The 20,135-nt window shown below is 37.9% G+C and overlaps 2 protein-coding genes across 2 annotated transcripts; both read left to right on the forward strand.

Annotated features, from left to right (window-relative positions):
- The first annotated feature begins 2,886 nt into the window (after nucleotides 1-2,886).
- LOC136224106 (uncharacterized) lies at nucleotides 2,887-4,000 on the forward strand. The gene has a single exon (XM_066012358.1). It carries the CDS (start codon nucleotides 2,921-2,923, stop codon nucleotides 3,389-3,391), a length of 471 nt encoding a protein of 156 aa, XP_065868430.1. The 5' UTR covers nucleotides 2,887-2,920; the 3' UTR covers nucleotides 3,392-4,000.
- Nucleotides 4,001-7,615: 3,615 nt separating this feature from the next.
- LOC136224499 (DEAD-box ATP-dependent RNA helicase 41) lies at nucleotides 7,616-9,911 on the forward strand. Its single transcript, XM_066012853.1, has 3 exons — nucleotides 7,616-7,774; nucleotides 7,921-8,013; nucleotides 8,225-9,911. Exons 2-3 carry the CDS (start codon nucleotides 7,944-7,946, stop codon nucleotides 9,784-9,786), a joined length of 1,632 nt encoding a protein of 543 aa, XP_065868925.1. The 5' UTR covers nucleotides 7,616-7,774; nucleotides 7,921-7,943; the 3' UTR covers nucleotides 9,787-9,911.
- Nucleotides 9,912-20,135: the final 10,224 nt, after the last annotated feature.

A 20,135-nucleotide genomic window follows, 5' to 3' on the forward strand; every position in this document is an offset into this window, starting at 1 on the left:
TGAGTGTTTGGTTGTAAGCATTCAGTGGTAGAAAAATCTAAGTGCTGGGTTGTAGTACTTAGTAGGAGCTGAGTAGACGAATAGAGGACGTACTCTTGCATACTCACTGCCTTGTAAAGGGTTTGTGCTCTACCTTGAAAGAGCTCAGTATTGGATTGAAAATCCCAGGAGGAACTGGGGACTGGACGTAGGCAGAGAGGCCGAACCAGGATAAGTCGTGCTGAGTAACTTCTAAACTCTTTCTCTCAATATATATATATATATATATATATATATATATATATATATATATATATATGTGTGTGTGTGTGTGTGTGCGCATGTGTTGCTTGTGATATTTACTCAGCATATAAATTGTTAAAACTGAAACTGAGTAAATCTGAGTGCTGAGTTGGAAGCTGACCTCTCAAGAGTCAATTCCCAACTCTCAAGTCAAACAGTCTTAGTCAGCATAGAACTAAAACTGTCTGACTAATCAATCGGCCGTGCTGACCAACACGCTGAGTTAACAAACTCTTAAAATAACATTAAGTCAGCATAATTAAAAGCAAAAAAGTTACATTAGTTCCTATCCCCCCCTTGGAACTAATTACTAGGGACCAACAAGCCTTTCCTTGATCTCAGGGGCAATCTGGAGAGAATTCATCTCCTTACTAATGTCAGGAGGATGATTTTGAACAAAAGTTGCTCGAGTCCTGCGTCTAACCGACCTCTTAGCCAGCATCCATGGGCCAAAGTTCCTCCCTTCACCTTGAATCCCCTCTTCTCTTTCTTTGGACACCCTTCATAAGTATGGCCAAACATACCACACTCATAACAAATATTATGAATGCCTTCATATTCAATATAGCAAACTGTATTCTGAATACAGAATTTAGACAAAAGAGGCTTAGCAAGATCGATATCAATACAAACCCTGGCAAACTTACCTCTCACTGCCCCAATGGTGGTTTTATCCACATGGTGAACTTGCCCAACAAGACCACCAACTTTGTTAAGAAATCTTTCATTATAGTATTCAATAGGTAAACCCGGGAATCTTACCCAAGTTAGAATCCTATTAACTGAACAGTCATGAGGATTAAAATTGGGGACCCATGTCAGAACATGATTAGAGATAATATAAGGGCCACCATTAACAACGACATTAAAATCATCTGCCCTAGTAAATTTGATAACATAATAGTCATTCTCTAAGTCAGTAATGGTGACTTTCCCTTTTTTCGCCCACTGCGCCTGGATTCTCTGAGCAAAATAATTAAAACTAATCCTTTTACCAAGCACATTAACTATTAAAGCTAATTTCCATTTGGATCTGAGGGCGCGTTTATCTGCCGAGGAAAGCCGAATCACAGGACATAACGGGTCATCCTGTTCTCCATCCTCAACATCAGAGTCAGAATAGACCTCCTCAGACTCATCCTCTATAATTTCTTCATCTAACACGGGTTCTTCCTCGACCACCCCCATCACAGTATCTCTCCAGGAGATTTTCCCCAAGCCTTGCTCGATAGAATTTTTATTTAACGCATCAACAAATGTCCGAGAGCCCAGATTCAAAATGGATATGGATTCATCGTGAACCGCAGCCCCCTGGACAGCCGGCCCGCCCTCCTGGACTGCCGGCCCACCATACTGGACTGCCGGTCCGCCCATCAGGACAGCCGATCTGCACATCGATTTTCCCCTACACCTGACCCGCTAACTCCACCAGATCTGCCACTCAACAATGCAGCAGATCCGTCCCTTGGCGATTTAACCCCGCCAGCCTCCTTACCGTTTCTTCCTTCCACCGGATCTGACCTAATCGGCTCCCCCACCCTCGGATCGTTGCCGGATCCAGACGCCTCAGGCCTCGCCTCACTCATCCCAATCAAGGCGTCGCACGCTTCTGAAACTGGAAAAGCAGATCCACCGTGCGCCTCCCCCTCAGTCAAGGCAGATTGCACCGTTGCCGCCCACTCCGGCCCACCGCCCGACTGTTCGCGCTCCCTCAGGCCACCTTCTCACCGTCGATCGTCTCCCTCCCTATCTCTCGCTTCCGTCGCCTGTCCCCTGTCTTTCGTTTTCATCGCTTGCGTTGTTGGGTATTTACTTATATATACAACAATTTTTATTTTTATTTTTCTTTTTGATTGAAAGAAAAAATAGAATAGAAAGAAAAAACATAGAAATTTTATACTGAAACGAAATCAATCTTAATTCCAAATATGAATTAGTGTATAATTGTACTAAATTGGTAGACAAACATTAAATAGACCAATAATATAATCAGTTACAGGCAATCCAAAAACTATCATGTTTAATAAAAATTCTAATAACATAATTTTAAATCAAATATAACTTAGAACAATAAATGACATACACTAAATATATAATAAATCTAATTTCTAATTATATTTAATTTATTTCGGTCTGTTCGGTTAATTCGGTAATTTTGATTTAAAAACCAAACCGATCGAAATTACCGAAATATTATAAAAATAAAACCGAAACTAAACCTAATATTTCGGTAATTTCGGTCGGTATAAAAATAAAACCGAAACTAAACCTAATAGACCGAAAACCGAACCAAAAAAACCGAAATTCATGGATTCGGCCCTAATCATAAGGAAATAGCTTGTATTGGTAAAAAATAATTGGAAAAGGGTGTCCATTAGCAGATTTTGTTCCTTACCTACCTACTTTATCTTTTTGTGGGTAATATTTCTTCCCCACCACCACCACTACTAATTGATACCCAGCAACATTCTGTTTGAACCAATCCTCTTCCTCCACGTTTAAAATTCAATTTCACTTTTGGTTTCTTAAGTCCCACTCTTTCTTCTGACCAAGAAGAAGAAGAAGAAGAAGAATCCAATTAATGCAATGCAAGTACTATATAAGTATAACCTTTAATATATTAAATAAGAAGAAGAAGATGTTGAAGAGCAAAGCAGCAAAAATGGTGAAAAAGATAAGATTAGTATTGGCATCAATGGGCAGGTCTCTTAAAAACAAAAGCAATGCCTTGAGAACTCGCTTCTTGATTTACTCTCTCTTAAGAGACAATCAATTTCTATTTTCCATATCTCACAATAAAAGAGATGTTGTTGAAGATCAAACCAACTCCATAGTTGTTTACAACCACAGCTCTATTATGTCTTCTGTCCCTAGTCCCACCCAATTGGAGGAGCTTGTACAAAACTCTTCAGATCAAACAGAGCTCACACAGTCACTGTTTGAAGATCCAGGAGGATCAGTTATAGATTTAGTAAGGAAATCAAAGAAACAAGGTGAGGAATTCAGCCTCGAAGATGAGATAGATCATGTTGCTGATTTGTTCATTCAAAGATTCCATCACCAGATCAGGTTGCAGAAACACCTTTCCATTCAAGATATCACTGCTTAATTCTGTCGGATTTTGTAAATCTTCTTCTCTATTTCAACATCATTTTACTCTTGCTTTTAACCCACACCAGCCCCTATATTTTACCATTGTTATTGTTTGCTCCAAATATTATTTCTCTTTAACCATATTAGGCATACTATTCGCATTTCTAATCTCCATTTCTCAATTTTTGATTTCCTATTGCATCAAAACCAAAACATTGACTAAGATAGTGTCGTGTATAAAGTGATAACCGACTATCTAAATTTCATACACGCGTCCAAACTTCTTGATGAACCTCCTTCATATCAACCTATAAAGCAAAATCATAGGTAAAACAGGACCGGAGTCCCGCAAACCCAGATACCTAAATCAGTTGGTGATTTAGGATGAACTAGTTGTAAGATAATATTTAACGTATTGTAGCTTGTGATTGTGTACATATCTATATATATATATATAGGGTTTAGTGTGAATCAGTTCCTAATTAGGAATTTAGGACTTCCTAGTCCTATAAGGAGGAGTCATTTGTCAGGTGGATCTCTAATTTGGGAAGGATTAATCTGTGTTTTTTTAATTCTAATTTGTTGTATTGTTTATGTTTCCTAATTCAATTTATTTGTTATGAATTTGCTATTTATTTGTGTGTTCTTTTTTCTCTCTTTTGCTGCTCAGCTATTCCGTTGTTATATAATAAATTGCATATTTATTTATATTTATTTTCTTTTGATTTTGTTTCGTATTTCCTTCATTTAATATTCTACAAATATTATAAATCCATTCTCTATTCTTTTTCCTCCTTCTAAACGGTGTGGTCTTTAAAGGGCTGCATAATGAATGATTTTCTCATCATTGATTTAATTTTGGTTTTTAGGATTGGAAATAAATTCTTTGCAGCTGCATTCTTCATGTTAGATTCTTTTTTATTACGATTTTTGCACTGTGGATTTTCTTATCATTGGTTCAAATTTTTATTATTGATAAGCAAGTTGTGTAAAATGACTATAAAGGTTGCTCAAAGTCATTAGCTTTTATCATTGGTTCATTTCTACGGATACACAAAAAAAAAAAAAAAAAAAAAAACAAACAAATTATATATACAAATGGATTTTCTTATCGTATATATATATAAAAGAAAATCTATTGATGGATTGATTACAATGCATGTTTTGTTTAGAGTTTGCTTATATCATTTCTTAGTTTGTTGGGTTGAATATTGTTTAGTTGGATTTCAGTGTATATTACTCACTAAAGTAACAAGGTTTATTTCTGAGTTTTTTAAATTTATTTTTTTTATTATGGTTCATTAATGATTCTTTCAAGATTTTCTGTTGAAAATTATGAACTGGATTTGATTTTGTTCAGGCTTCTGGCAGAAATTCGAATTACAGGGGCAATTACTATAGCCTCTAACATGAATTTTATGATAACCAACCATATTGAATTTTATGATTCCACAAACTCATAAAGCATTAAAGTTGGGCAAATTGAAACTCAATTCTAGAATTCTTTCAAAAAAAAAAAAAAGTATTCTAGAATGTAAGAAAAACTTTTTAATTTTGTAAGAAATAGATTAGGGTTACAGAAAAAGCCGATTGGAAATTGAGAACAGAAATCGAACTGTGTTGTGGCGGAGGCCACTGCTTTGAAAGCGATTTCGGCAGACCGAGTTGCAATCTGGAATTTTGGTCGCTCTCCAACAGAAACATTCGAAGATGATGGAACAGCAAGAATGTTTTTAATTGTCCAGAAAGTTTGATTGAAAAGATTAAAAGAAAACTGTATATTCAAAGCTCGAAACTTATTGTATTTATAGGCTTCAGAAATAAGAACGTTAGAACGTTCATATACACGTTAGAACGTGGAGTAAGACCAAGAGAAAAATAAGGTTCTAATTTTTTACTAAATAAAATGTTGAAGAAAAATTCAAAGGAGTTGAAACGGATAAAAATAAAAATAAAATTCAGGGTGGGCGTCGCGCGAACGAGCAAGCACGCGTGTGGTATATTTGCTAAAAATCACTTAACACAATTTAAAGGCTACTAAAGCCCAATTCTATATATACCCCACTCAAAGGTTTGTAAGTTTCTTATGTGATATTGTAAACGTGCTCTTGAGAGCAAAGTCCCTGTTTGGCTCTTTCGTGGGAAATTGCGGGTGTGCCAGAGAATTATAGTATTCTCGAACTATGGAATGAAATTGAGTGCGCTTTCTAACTTCTAAATATCAAACGACTGTAAGAATTAAAGAGACCGAAAATTCCTAAAGGATTCGATTATCAAAACGATACCGACCTTACAGAAAATGATTGAAACAACAAATAAAATAAAAAATGTACTGGAAAATGAATGAACTTTGGATCTGAAAATTGAAACTAAGGGAACAAATGAGAATTGAAAAATGCTGAAGTCTAGAGATAATTTGCTAGAGTTTTGCTTGGGTTTGTTGAGTTGTTTAGTTGGGCAGTTGCCATCGTGATTTCTTCATTTTATAAAAGTTGGAGGTAATTTCCTGCTTCTTTCCACTAAGTCACGTTCTCCACCATATTGAGTAACCTCCACTTTGACTTCCACGATGGATTGATATGTACACTTTCTGACTTTTCTGCTTTTTAATTGGCTCACAAAAAACACGTTAAAATATTAACTGGCTCTTTGGTTCCTCTAAGTTTATTTTAAGTCTCCCTGATGTCCACTCTAGGAAGTTGGTTTCCCCTGAGGTACACTATGGTTTCCCCTAAAGTGAACTATAATTTCCTCCAAGGTACACTATGATTTCCCCTAAGGTGAACTATAGTTTCCCCCAAGGTACACTATGGTTTCCTACGAGGTACACTATAGTTTTCCCCAAGGTACACTATGGTTTCCCACAAGGTACTTATGTAGGAAGTTGGTTTCCCTTGAGGTACACTGTATGGGAAGTTGGTACACTATTTTAGATGTTTCCCCTGAGGGAAACTGAGGCTCACTCTAGGAAATCCTAAGCGAACGATGTACTAGAAAAATATGAAAAGTTTCTCGAAATGAAAAGTTTCCTAAACAGACCTTTTAAGAAAAAGGTTCCTAAAATGTTCTTTTAAGAAAAAATTTCCTAAAAAGAAAAGTTTATTCGATAAAAAATGTACACTAAGGTATGCATCATGAAAACTTTATTTTTAATGCAAACAGTCCCTAAAGACAAATATACCCCACACTTCAAAGCCATTTTATTCAACATTCTTAAAATGAAACTAAATTTTATTAAATAATATTCTATTAAATTTCTATTTCTCTATTCATTATTCTTTAATTAATATTAAATTAATATTAATATTTATTATTTTTCTTATTTCATATTAATTCTTCTCGTATTAATTAATTATTGTATCTTATTAATTCTTATATCCCTAATCTAATTATTTGAATTATTAGTACTAGTAATTAGTTTATTAGTAATTATTCGAAGCCATTTTTCTAACAATTTTATTGTGTGTCGTGCAGGATGTTCAAATTGTGGTTTGGACTAGGAGTTTATAGCCATATTGTGAAGACAAAAACTTGACTAAATGCCACACACCACGACTGCATTTTGTTTTGGCATTCATGGACATGTTCGCATAATAAGTGTATATGTACATGAATATCTATGTATCATGTGCACTCATTTTTAAATTAGTAAAATGAGTTTCAACTGCAACAGCTATTAATTAATTAATTAATTAATTTTTTAGTTTGTTTTATTTTATTATATATGAATAATTGATTCCTTCCTAGATGTTTATGTAATGAAACTAGCGGGAACAAATTCTTGGATTTTGTTGTTATTGATTCCATTTTACATCGAACTATATTTTTATTTTATTATAGTAATTCAAACATATAACAACTTATAATTTGTCTGAGTATTTCATATGTCAAATTAAAAAAAAAAAAAAAAAATTATCGAGCCCAAAAATAAAGTAATAGAGAAATTAAAAATTGTACATGAACAATATAATTAAGATATCGTCATATAAAATCTCATAAGTAGATGAATTTGATTTGTTAGAGTAATTGTATAATTGACTCGTTGAAGTGATTGCAGTAAATTGAAATTATAATACTATAAGAAAGATGATAATATTGTTAGTTTTTAAATAATTAGCAAATATAATATAGGTATTTTGCCAAATTTGAAAATTGTAAAGATGAAATGAAATGGATACATAAGCGTCGTGGTTCAGTTGAGCCCAATAAGTTTTGGGTTTATATGTAATATTCTTTTTCCCAGAAAGCCATATGCATTAATCAAAAGAAAAATCGACAGAGGGAGAAGATACCTATGCTTACAAAACCTTGAGAGCCTACAACAGAACTTTCCTCTTTCTCCGTGTCTCAGTTTTGATTCATCTCAAGCTCGACAGTCACCGACAAAATCTGCACGCCGGTTGGTTCTAATTTCCTTTTACATATCTTTTAACCTTCTCTGCAAACTCATTTTCTTATATCTCTAATTCATTCTACTCTTCTTTTGCATCATGGGTTTTTTAATTTTTAATTTTTCGGTTTTGATTTTGTTTTTTTCAATTCCAGATTGCGGGAGATGTTTTGTATTCATGGGACTTCCTAACACAGATTATAAGTTCGATACTTCGCTATCTGCCTCAGACATGGATCAATTTAGAGGTATCTCATTTTATCTTAGATGGATTTAATTTGTTCCTGTTAGAATTTCTATTGCCTGATCATTTGAATAGCTATATATGTCGAACAATTCTTGTTTTGTGGGTCATTTATCAGTGTCTATGATTTAAAATAGCTATATGCATTTGAAATACAGCAGCAAGTTTTCTTATCTTTTTCATGCTGATCTTCAGTTCATTATATTATTTGTTAGGGTCTGACGCAGCAAGTGAAGTAAAGAAGACGTCTAAAGAGCAGAGAGAAGCTATTTCAGGGGAGCCTATATGTGCTGTGTGTGGCCGTTATGGAGAGTATATATGTGATGAAACCGATGATGACATTTGTAGCTTGGAATGCAAACTAACTCTTTTAGATAGAGTTGCTATTGCTAATTCCCAATGTTCAAGTGGTCTTCCACCTCCTCAAAAAATAGCTGCTAATGATGAGTGCTTTTATGTAAGAGAATCTGACGGTAAATCTGGATACATATCTTTAAATAATGATCAGACTGAATTACTGAGGAAGAAGCTTGAAATCCATGTTAATGAGGGATTTCTTCCAGATCCCATTTTGTCATTCTCTTCTTGCAATCTTCCTCAAAAGCTCCTTCAGAACATAGAAACTGCAGGATATGCCATGCCTACACCTGTCCAGATGCAAGCTATCCCAGTTGCTTTGACTGGCAAAAGCCTACTTGCTTCAGCTGACACAGGTTCAGGGAAAACTGCTTCCTATTTGGTCCCTATTATTTCCCGTTGTGCAGGTTTTCGTCTTCAACACTCCACAGACGACAGAAAACCTCTAGTGATGATTTTAACTCCAACTAGGGAGCTTTGTATACAGGTCGAGGATCAAGCTAAGTTGCTTGGAAAGGGGTTACCTTTCAAGACCGCTCTTGTGGTTGGAGGTGATGCTATGGCGGGACAGCTCTACCGTATAAAGCAAGGAGTAGAACTGATTGTAGGTACTCCAGGCAGACTTATTGATCTTTTGACAAAGCATGAGGTTGAACTAGATGAGGTAATGACATTTGTCCTTGATGAGGTAGACTGCATGCTTCAACGGGGCTTCAAAGATCAAGTTATGCAGATATTCAGGGCCCTCTTTCAACCCCAGGTTTTGATGTACTCTGCAACAGTCACACAAGATGTAGAAAAGATGGCAAAATCTATGGCAAGAAATGTGGTTCGTGTCTCCATTGGAGAGCCTAATAGGCCTAGTAAGGCAATTAAGCAGCTGACTATCTGGGTTGAGTCAAAGCACAAGAAGCAAAAGCTTTTTGACATATTGACAAGCAAGAAGCATTTTATGCCACCTGCAGTTGTGTACGTTGGTTCACGACTTGGGGCAGATCTTCTATCTAATGCCATCATGGTCACCACAGGGTTAAAGGTTCTATCAATTCATGGCGAGAAGTCCATGAAGGAGAGGAGAGAGGTCATGAAGTCTTTTCTGGTGGGGGAGATTTCTGTTATTGTGACTACTGGGATTTTGGGCAGGGGAGTTGATCTTTTGGGTGTGAGACAGGTAATAGTATTTGACATGCCTTGTTCTATTAAGGAATACATCCATCAGATAGGGAGGGCATCTCAAATGGGAGAAGATGGTATGGCAATCGCTTTCGTTAATGAGGAGAACAAAAACTTATTTCCAGAGTTGGTTGAAGTTTTGAAATCTTCTGGAGCTGTAATACCTCGTGAACTTGCTAATTCACAGTATACTGTACATTCATTTCCTGCCAGCAGAGGCCAGAGGAAGAGAAAATATGCTTCGTGAATTATCAGTACTTCACTTTTTCTTGGCTTTCTTGGATTCTCTGCTGGGTTGCACAAGGAGAATGTTTCCGATGTTAAAGGGAGACTCAAAGCCACTGGTCTAATGAATGACAATTTGATTCTTGATATGACGGCCACAATTCTAAGAATTTTGGTGAATGTAAATAAAATTCTAGGAAACAGTGCAATCTTATCAGCACAGGCAACATATTTGAAAATAGAAAACGCTCATCATTTCTTCAAATATCTTCGTATTCCTTGTAAGGTAATTCTTCAACATCAGAAGCATGACAGGATTATGATATTTGTAACCCAAGTCTATGAAACAATTATGAAGAATCTATCATCAGCTCATGAACCTTAGGGCAGATTACTCCTGGATGAGAAGACAGAAATTGAGCAATGGTATAATTGCCTGTATAAATTTGCCAATTGCCTTCCCTCATTTGTTAAAACTCCTGCCTAATTGAAGATCTCTCTCTTCTTTAGGTCTGGAATGCTTCGTAACTATTTAAATATGCTTGTGAGAAAGTTCAATTGGATGGTTATGTCAAGTATTGAACTGACAGAAAGAATGTGAAATAAGAGGGAAGAAGAGAATGAGAATTAGGTGCAGAAAGAAGAGAGAAAATGAGGAAAGAAGAGAGAAAGTGAGGAAGGAAATATTTTTAATTCATTAATGATACCCACAGCATACAAATGCGTGACCTATAAAGAGGAATAGTACTGCCGACATCATAGCTAGTACAATTACCCCAGCTGGCATAACAACTTCTGTACTAAAAGGAATAACAATTAGCTAGCAGACAATTCACCAAAACTTGCAAATAACAACAATTAAAAACAAATAACAGATATAACTAACAATCCCAAATCAGCCCTTTTTATTTCTGCGCTGATACGTGACAAATCCTCCCCCATGAGAACATTCTTGTCCCCAAGAATGCATAAACTCAGGAAACTGGTTTGCTAACATGTCTTGGTCCTCCTAGGTAGCATCCACATCAGACAAGCCGGACCACTGTATGAGAACTTGAGGCACCATTTGATCCTGAACCAATGCATTTCTGGTATTCAAAACCTTCAAAGGACTGAGGGGGGCTGGGCAATCTTCTAGGGGGGGGCAAGGTGGTAAGGACAGGGATCATAGGGTCAGGTTTCTTCTTGAGGAGAGACACATGGAAAATGGGATGGACCCTGCAAGTTGGTGGTAGCTGGAGCTTGTAGGCAACCTTGCCAATCTTAGCGAGGATTTGGAAGGGACCATAAAACTTGGCAGATAATTTGAAAGAAGAGCGTTTAGCCACTGATGATTGCCTATAAGGCTGCAATTTAAGAAACACCCAGTCCCCTGGATTGAATTCACGATCGGATCGACGCTTATCCGCGAATTGCTTCATGTGGTTTTGGGCTTGAGTGAGGCACTCCTTAAGAACAGAATTCATTTTATCCCTTTCCTGTAAGACATCGTCAACAGCAGCAACATCTGATGTAGAACTGGGCAAAACTGGAAGGTGAGGTGCGATTCCATAAAGGGCTTGGAAAGGGCTCATTTTAAGAGCACTATGGAAGCTGGAGTTGTACCAATATTCTGCCAAGGCCAACCAAGAAGCCCATTTCCTGGGTGTGATGAAACACATACTGCGCAAATACCCTTCTAGACATTGATTTAGGCGTTCGGTTTGACCATCCGTCTGGGGATGATAGGCGCTGCTAAACAAAAGCTGAGTGCCCATGAGTTTCATTAACTCCTTCCAAAAGATTCTAGTGAAGATGTGATCCCTATCACTGACAATGGTCCGAGGCATGCCGTGAAGTTTGAAGACATTATCCAAAAACACCTTAGCCACCGTAGCAGCAGTGAACGAGTGAGTGAGGGGTAAAAAATGGCCACTCTTTGTAAATCGATCAATCACCACAAGGATAGTGTCAAATCCTCCGGACTTGGGCAAACCTTCAATGAAATCCATTGCAATATCCCTCCAAGCAGAATCAGGGATAGGCAAAGGTTGTAATAAACCTGGATATGGTGAAAGATCAGCCTTACATCGCTGGCAGGTGTCACAAGCTGCTATCCACTGTACAACCGTCGACGCCATCTGTGGCCAATAAAAACCTTGTTGGAGCCTGGAAAGAGTGCCACGAATTCCAGAATGGCCCCCCGAAGGGGAATTATGGCAGACTTGCACCAACTTATGTCGAAGCTCAGTCGTCTTGCCTATGTAAAGTTTGTGCTTATGTCGAAGGATCCCATTCTGATAAGTGAATTTACCTGAGGAATCAGGTTGAATGGCTAATTGTTGTAGTAATTTGGTGGCCTGTTCATCATTGACATATGATGCTTGTATCTCCTCCATCCAAGCAGGCACTACCATAGATATAGCCATGACTTGAGCATTCCCTGACCCATTATATTCGAATTTCCTCGATAGGGCATCAGCGACTTTGTTTTCTTTACCCTTCTTATGCTGTATAGTGTACTCCAATCCCAAGAGTTTGGAAAGTCCCTTGTGTTGAAAGGTGGTGTGGAGGCACTGTTCCAAGAGGTATTTGATGCTCTCCTGGTCTGTTTTTATGACAAAGGGATTCCCTTCAAGATATTGTCGCCACGTGGTCACCGCGTGCAAAATAGCCAAGAACTCTCTCTCATATGCAGACAATCGTTGGTTGCGAGGGCATAGGGCCTTTGAGAGATAACAAAGGGGTCGCTGGTTTTGCATGAGGACAGCGCCAATACCAGAACCACTAGCGTCACACTCCAATACAAACTGCCGACTAAAATCAGGTAAGGCAAGCACAGGGGCCTGTGTCATGAGGCACTTGAGGTGATTAAAAGCTTCAGTGGCAGCCAAGGTCCACTTAAATTGGTCTTTCTTGAGCAGCTCTGTAAGTGGCTTGCATATCATGCCATACCCTTGAATGAACCTCCGATAGTATCCTGTCAACCCCAGGAAACCTCTCAAACCTTTAATGTTGGTTGGCAGGGGCCAACTACTCATTGCAGATATTTTTGAGGGATCTGTGGCCACTCCATCCTTCGAAATTATATGTCCCAAATAGGATATCTGATCCATGCCACACTTTGAAGCCTTAGCGAACAATTGATGTGCTGTTAGCAGTTGGAACACTACCCCCAAATGTTGCACATGAGCCTCAACACTAGGGCTGTAGATTAGAATATCGTCGAAGAACACTAATACAAACTTTCGAAGATAAGGCTTAAAAATTGAATTCATGAGAGCTTGGAACGTGGCTGGTGCGTTGGTTAGCCCAAACGGCATCACCAAGAACTCGTAATGCCCGGAATGAGTTCTAAAAGTTGTTTTCTGTATGTCTCTTGCCCTCATCCTAATTTGATGATAACCTGCCCTCAAATCTATCTTGGAAAATTTCGTGGCTCCGTGTAATTCATCTAATAACTCTTGTATGAGTGGGATGGGAAACTTATCCTTAATGGTTGCCTTGTTGAGTTCACGAAAATCCACACAAAACCTCCACGAACCATCTTTCTTTTTTACTGAGAGCACCGGTGAAGCATAGGGGCTATTACTTGGTCGTATGACTCCACTAGCCAACATCTCCTCCACCAATTTCTCAATTTCATTTTTTTGTTGGTGGGAATACCTGTAAGGTCTTACATTAACGGGTTCAGATGAGTTCTTCAATGGTATTGAGTGATCATGGGATCTTTCAGGAGGTAAAGTGGTAGGAGATTGGAATAGGTGGCTGTTTTGGGCTATGAGGGATTTAATAGGGTCATCTGTAGGTGTTTTAGGAGAGTTTGGTGGCTGTGGACTTTCATCAAGCTCCTCATTACTCATTACCATCAAAAACAGTTTTGAAGTAATGCCCTTCCATCCTTTGGAGACCAATCTGTTCACAGACTTAATGGACATCATCTTCAGGGACATCTCTTCCTGCATTCCCTTAAGGGTAACCTGTTTTCCATCCTTATGAACCAAGAGAATATTATTTGCAAAGTCAAACGTAACCGGAGTGTGACTCCTCATCCAATCAGATCCTAGGATCACATCATAGTCTCCTAGGTCAAGCACTCTCAAATCAAAACTGAACCTATTGTTATTCATAGTCCAGTTGCAACCATTACACTTAGAGGTAACTGTGAGTTGCCTGCCATCAGCCACTGTCACATTAGCTGGCTTGACCATAATCAATGGTAATTTTGCTTCTCTAGCTATAGTGGAATCCACAAAACTGTGGGTGCTTCCACTATCAATTAAAATCATAATTGATTTACGATTGAGAGTACCTTTTAGCTTCAATGTGGTGCTAGTAGTTCCGCCGTTAAGGGCATTAATGGACACAGTAATTTGTTCCGGCTCAACTGATATCTCCTCTGATGGTTCTTCTTGTGGTTATTCCTCCTGTAATGCAGGTTCCAGCTCCTCAATCTCTCCTTCGGCAGTCATGGCGAGCAATTTCTTATTGGTGCACTGATGACCAGGATGGTAACGCTCACCACACTTCCAACAAGCACCGGGAGTCCGTTTTTGGTTGATGGTTGATTTGTAATCTGGTTTTGGGTTCTGAGTGTTGGTGGTAGTAGTCGTTGCTGGTAAAGGGACTTTGAGATTGGTGGCTGTGTAGGTAGAAGTAGGGTTCCAGGTTTTGGATGGTAGGGGAGATCTGAATGAGGGTTTTGGCTTAACTATTTCCAGAATATCCTTGATATAGTTCTCTTGATACTTGGCATGTTTAATAGCCGAGTAAAAATCAGTAGGTTCATAAGATCTGACTGCTGAACGCAGTTCTGGTTTCAGGCCTGCAATAAAGTTATCTGTATAGTAGGAGTCCTTAATCTCAGGATGAATTTTCTCCATCTTAAGCTTGAGAACCTCAAACTGGTCCTGGTAAGCGGTCACAGAGGTAGTCTGCCGGAGTTGGGTCATTTGCTCCACCACATTTGTTATCTCAGTCACCTGGAAACGTCTGCCTACTTCTTCTGCAAACTTTTCCCAAATGATGCCCTGGTGTGTTGGAATCCAGTTCTTGAACCAGGCTTCTGCTCTTCCATTCATATATAACCCAGCTAATTCCACCTGCTTCTCCAAAGCTACATCGAAGATCTGAAAATACTTTGAACACTTACTGAGCCAATTTTCCACCTCAGCTCCATCGAATGCAGGAAGCTCACATTTAGGAAGCACTTTGTGCAGAGAATTATTTTTCTGGGTGTAAGAAGTTTCGCCCAACACGAAACTGTGAGGTGAACTGCCTAAGATTCCTTTTTCTGCATTAAGAGTAATGAGAGGTGTTCTTTGGGGGGTGATGATGGATTCTGGTTGTAGTGAAGTTTTAGGAGGGTTGAGATCTGTTTCTGGGTTTATAGAAATTTGTGAAGTTTGGGATGATTCCTGGTTTGGGCGAATGAGCTGAGCAAGAGTGGTCATTGTTTTCTTAAACATGTCTTCCATGGATTGATGGGAGCTAATCTGCTCCTTACGCAACAAAGACTGTTCCGGGCGAACTTCTTCAATCTGTTTCTGTTGAGCCTGTTGAACATCCAAAAGATGAGCCTCCACTCTTTCCAGTTTCTCGGCGTTGGCCTCTGCCTTTTCATGAAACTGGGAAGTGAGAGCCTTAATCTGACCTTTTAAGGCTTCCATGGCGGCTTTTGTTTTTCTGGCGGCTGCTCGAGTTTTCTTAGCGGACAAGTTTACCATTCATGGAATGGTCCAAGGAAGGAGAAGCTCCGATACCAATGTCAAGTATTGAACTGACAGAAAGAATGTGAAATAAGAGGGAAGAAGAGAATGAGAATTAGGTGCAGAAAGAAGAGAGAAAATGAGGAAAGAAGAGAGAAAGTGAGGAAGGAAATATTCTTAATTCATTAATGATACCCACAGCATACAAATGCGTGACCTATAAAGAGGAATAGTACTGCTGACATCATAGCTAGTACAATTACCCCAGCTGGCATAACAACTTCTGTACTAGAAGGAATAACAATTAGCTAGCAGACAATTCACCAAAACTTGCAAATAACAACAATTAAAAACAAATAACAGATATAACTAACAATCCCAAATCAGCCCTTTTTATTTCTGCGCTGATACGTGACAGGTTATCATACATGAATAGGTAATAGATGAGTATGAATCTGAGTTTATAGCTAAAATATTATTGTAGATAAATGACGGTATGTTGTCTGCACTTTTTAATTGCTCGGAGTTTGTTAGAATTGATACTGATGTTCTAACTTTGGAATGAGGCAAAATAGTGATGTTTGGTTAGGATTTTAAATTTTTAGTCCTAGTTTTGTTGTGATGTCCACTTTATAAAAGATTCAACTGAAGTTAATCCTCTTGTCCAATCTTCAAATTCTCCATTACTCAATAGGAAAATTGCAGTTCTCTTGAAGGTAAGTACCGTACCACCTATCTCTCTGATATTTGTTCACTTATTTGCATGCTGCTCTCTCTGATATCTTGTTCATTGATGTAGGCTTTGTGAGAGAGCTTATGACTTTGAAAATTGCCTACTTTAAGAAGAGAATTGTGCTGCGTTTCTCCTAGACTTGTGCTGGTTTGATCACTATTTCCTTAATTTATTTGCTTATAATTGAGACAGCGCTGTGAATTTGTAGACAAATATGAAAAGGATGAAGTGGAAATACCGTTTACTTACTCGCATGATCCTCATTTTACATCAGTTTGATTAATATTTAGCCACTTTATAGCTTTTAAAGCTAATGAAGGCGTTTAAGGTGGATCTTTTTTATGGGAAATTAATTTCAATGTTCGAGCCATATTTCTTACGGTAGTAAATGGTTTTGGATGTTTTTCAGTTGCAAGGACATACTTGCACAAGCTTACATCAATCATGCTTATAGTAGCTAAACGGAAGGCTCAAGTATTATTGGTCCCTAACTTGTAAAAAATGTTTGAAATGTTTGCATTTACCCCTGACTTATTATTTTGTGACCTTAGAGGGTGTTTGATATGAGGGATAAATGGGGTCGGATTGAGATAAAAATCCAAGGGTCAATTATTTCATGTTTATTTTAGGGATAGAGCAATGAGATAAGAAGGGACAAACTTTTTATCCCTCAAATCTTATACCTCTAGGAGGGGATGGTATAAGGGGTGTGATAAACTCCTACAATTTTAATGAGATTGAAAAATCAATTTTATCCCTCAAATCAGTGTTATACATTTTAAGTAAGGGCAATATAGTAAAATATTATTATTTTATGGGTAAAGTTCAAATAAAACCTCTGTGGTTTCACTAATTTTCAGATAAAGGACTGTGGTTTACTTTTTGTCAAAACGATGATTGAGGTTTTTAACTTTAACAAAATAAGGACTTTTTCGATTGATACTATTGAAATCACCTTTGACGACTTCAAAAATGACATATTTTAAGAATTACTAATATTCTAAGCAACTTTAATTCTTCAACTTTTTTATTTTGAGATTATTTAGATGATGTTTGGTAAAGAGAGAGAAAGTTCCAAAAAAGATCATTTTCGAAAATCGAAAATGTAGTTCCATAGAAAATATGACATTGAACAACTTTAATTCTTGAAAATTTTCATTTTCAGGTTGTTAAAGATGGTTTTAATAGCATTAATCCAAGTTTAAAACTTCAATCCTTGTTTTGACAAAAAGTAAACCATGACCACAGGGGTTTTATATGAACTTTACCCTTATTTTATTTCTATCTTTATCCCACAAAACAAACATGGAATGATAATTTCCAACTATCTTATTTTTTTTATCTTGTTATCATATTTTATCTTTATTCTTATCTGAACATTTATGTTTATCCCTATCTCCATCAGATACAAAACGTCCTCTTAATCCCTTGACGTAAAGTAATCAATCACATTTGATCTAATTTAAACGAAAATTAATGTGCATGTAAGGAGATCTGTTAAATCGCATGTGAAATGATTGCTAATTGGGTGGAGAATGATGTTTTCCAAAGTTGTGGAAGCGGAGAAATTTTCGGGTGTGAAATATTATATGAAAATTGAGACAACTAAGCAACAACAATAACAACAACAACAACAACAAACCTTTAGTCCCGAAAGGATTCAGGGTCAGCTAACATGAACAATCATATGAAACCGTGCAATCAAGTCGTGTCAGCGATACAAATTCTCTTCCTCCACTCTGTCCTATCCACTACCATATTCTCCTCAATCCCTAATAAACTCATATCACTCTCGATCATCCTCCTTCAAGTTTGCTTAGGTCTACCCTTACCCCTCACCACTACATCCCTTTGCCACTTTTTAGTCCTTCTAATCGGCGCATCAAGCGCTCTTCGTCTTACATGGTCAAACCACTTTAGTTGGTTTTCCCTCATTTTATTCTCAATAGATGTAACCCCTACCTTTGTCCCAATTATTTCATTACTCACTCTATCCTTTCGCGCCACACATCCATCTCAACATACGCATCTCCGCCACCGACATCTTATGAATGTGACAATGTTTCACTGCTCAACACTTCGTACCATATAACAATGTTGGTCTGATTGTCGTGCGGTAGAATTTTCCCTTCAATCCACTTCCGCCCAACCTGATTTAATCCTATGAGCAACATCTCCATCTACTTCTCCATCTGTTTGGATAATAGATCCTAAATACCGGAAGCACTTCGAGGCCTGAACAACTCTCCCATTTAGGGTGATTGTCTCTGCCTCCCTACTCCTCTCGTAGCTAAACTTACACTCCAAATATTCTGTCTTACTTCGGCTCAACTTAAAGCCTCTAGAATCTAAAGTTTGTCTCCAAAGTTCCAACTTCCTCTCCCACCTTCTTTCGTTCCATCAACCAACACAAGATCATCTGCAAACAACATGCACCATGGTAGACCATCTTGAAGTGAACTCGTTTGTTCATCCATAACGATGGCAAAAAGAAATGGGCTTAGTGCGGAACCTTGATGCACTCCAATTGTAATAGGGAACTCTTCAGTCTTCCCAACACTGGTACGTACACTCGTGCATGCTCCCTCATACATGTCCTTTATGATGTCAATATATTTCCGTGAAATGTCTTTCCTTATTAAGGCCCACCAAAGTACTTCCCTTGATACCTTATCATATGCCTTCTCCAACTCAATGAAAACCATGTGCAAATCTTTCTTCTTATTTCGATAGTGCTCCATTAATTGTCTCATTAGATGGATGGCTTCCATAGTTGATCTTCCCGGCATAAAGCCAAACTGGTTTTCCGAGATCTTCACTGTCCTCCTTAGCCTTTGTTCGATCACTCGCTCCCCAAGTTTCATAGTGTGACTCATTAATTTGATTCCTCGATAGTGGGCACAATCTTGGACATCGCCTTTGTTCTTATACAAAAGGATTATGATACTTTTCCTCCATTCTGATGGCATCTTATTGTTTTTCCAAATTTTGTTGAAGAACGTCGTCAACCATTCGATTCCTCTCTCTCCCAAACATCTCCAAATCTCAATAGGGATGCCATCATGTCCTACTGCTTTCTTCAATCTCATTTTATTTAATGTCATTTTGACTTCACCCTTTTGAATTCTTTGCATGCAGTCACGATTTATCATATCGTGAGGGATACTTATATCTCCAACATCTTGTCCGCGATCTCCATTAAATAAGTCATCAAAATAGGACCTCCATCATTCCTTGATATCTGTATCTCTAACTAGGACTTTTTGGTCCACATCCTTCACACATTTAACTTTTCCAAGATCTTGCGTCTTCCTATCTCTCATCCAAGCAATTCTATATATGTCTATTTTCCCTTCCTTCGTATCCAACCTTATATATAGATCCCGATTCACCTTTGCTCTAGCCTCTCGTATGACCTTCTTTACTTCTCTTTTAGCCTCCTTTTACTTTTCGTAGTTCGCATCACTCATGCATTTTCTTAATATTTTATAGGATTCTCGCTTACTCTTTAGTGCTTGTCGTACTTCTTCTGTCCACCAAGATGTGTCCTTATCCGGTGGCATGCTACCTTTAGATTCCCTTAGAACTTCCTTCGCTACTTCCCTTATACTATGCTCCATCTTAGTCCATATCGAATCTATATCTAGATCCATATTATAAGTCCAAATATCTTTTTTGGCCATCTCATCCACAAATTTTTGTTGATTCTCACCTTGCAGTTTCCACCACTTAATCTTAGTCTCCACTTGTGGTGTCCGTTTTCTTATACATTTCCTACTTTGAAAATCAAGCACCACTACTCTATGTTGGGTTGTCATACTCTCACCAGGGATCACCTTACAATCGATATAACTCTTTCTCCAAGCACTTTTTACTAGGAAGAAGTCAATTTGGCTCGCATTACTGCCACTCTGATAAGTCACTAGTGGGATTTTCTTTTCATAAACCATG

This window comes from Euphorbia lathyris, chromosome 3, assembly GCF_963576675.1.
Source record: "Euphorbia lathyris chromosome 3, ddEupLath1.1, whole genome shotgun sequence".
Lineage (NCBI taxonomy): Eukaryota > Viridiplantae > Streptophyta > Magnoliopsida > Malpighiales > Euphorbiaceae > Euphorbia > Euphorbia lathyris.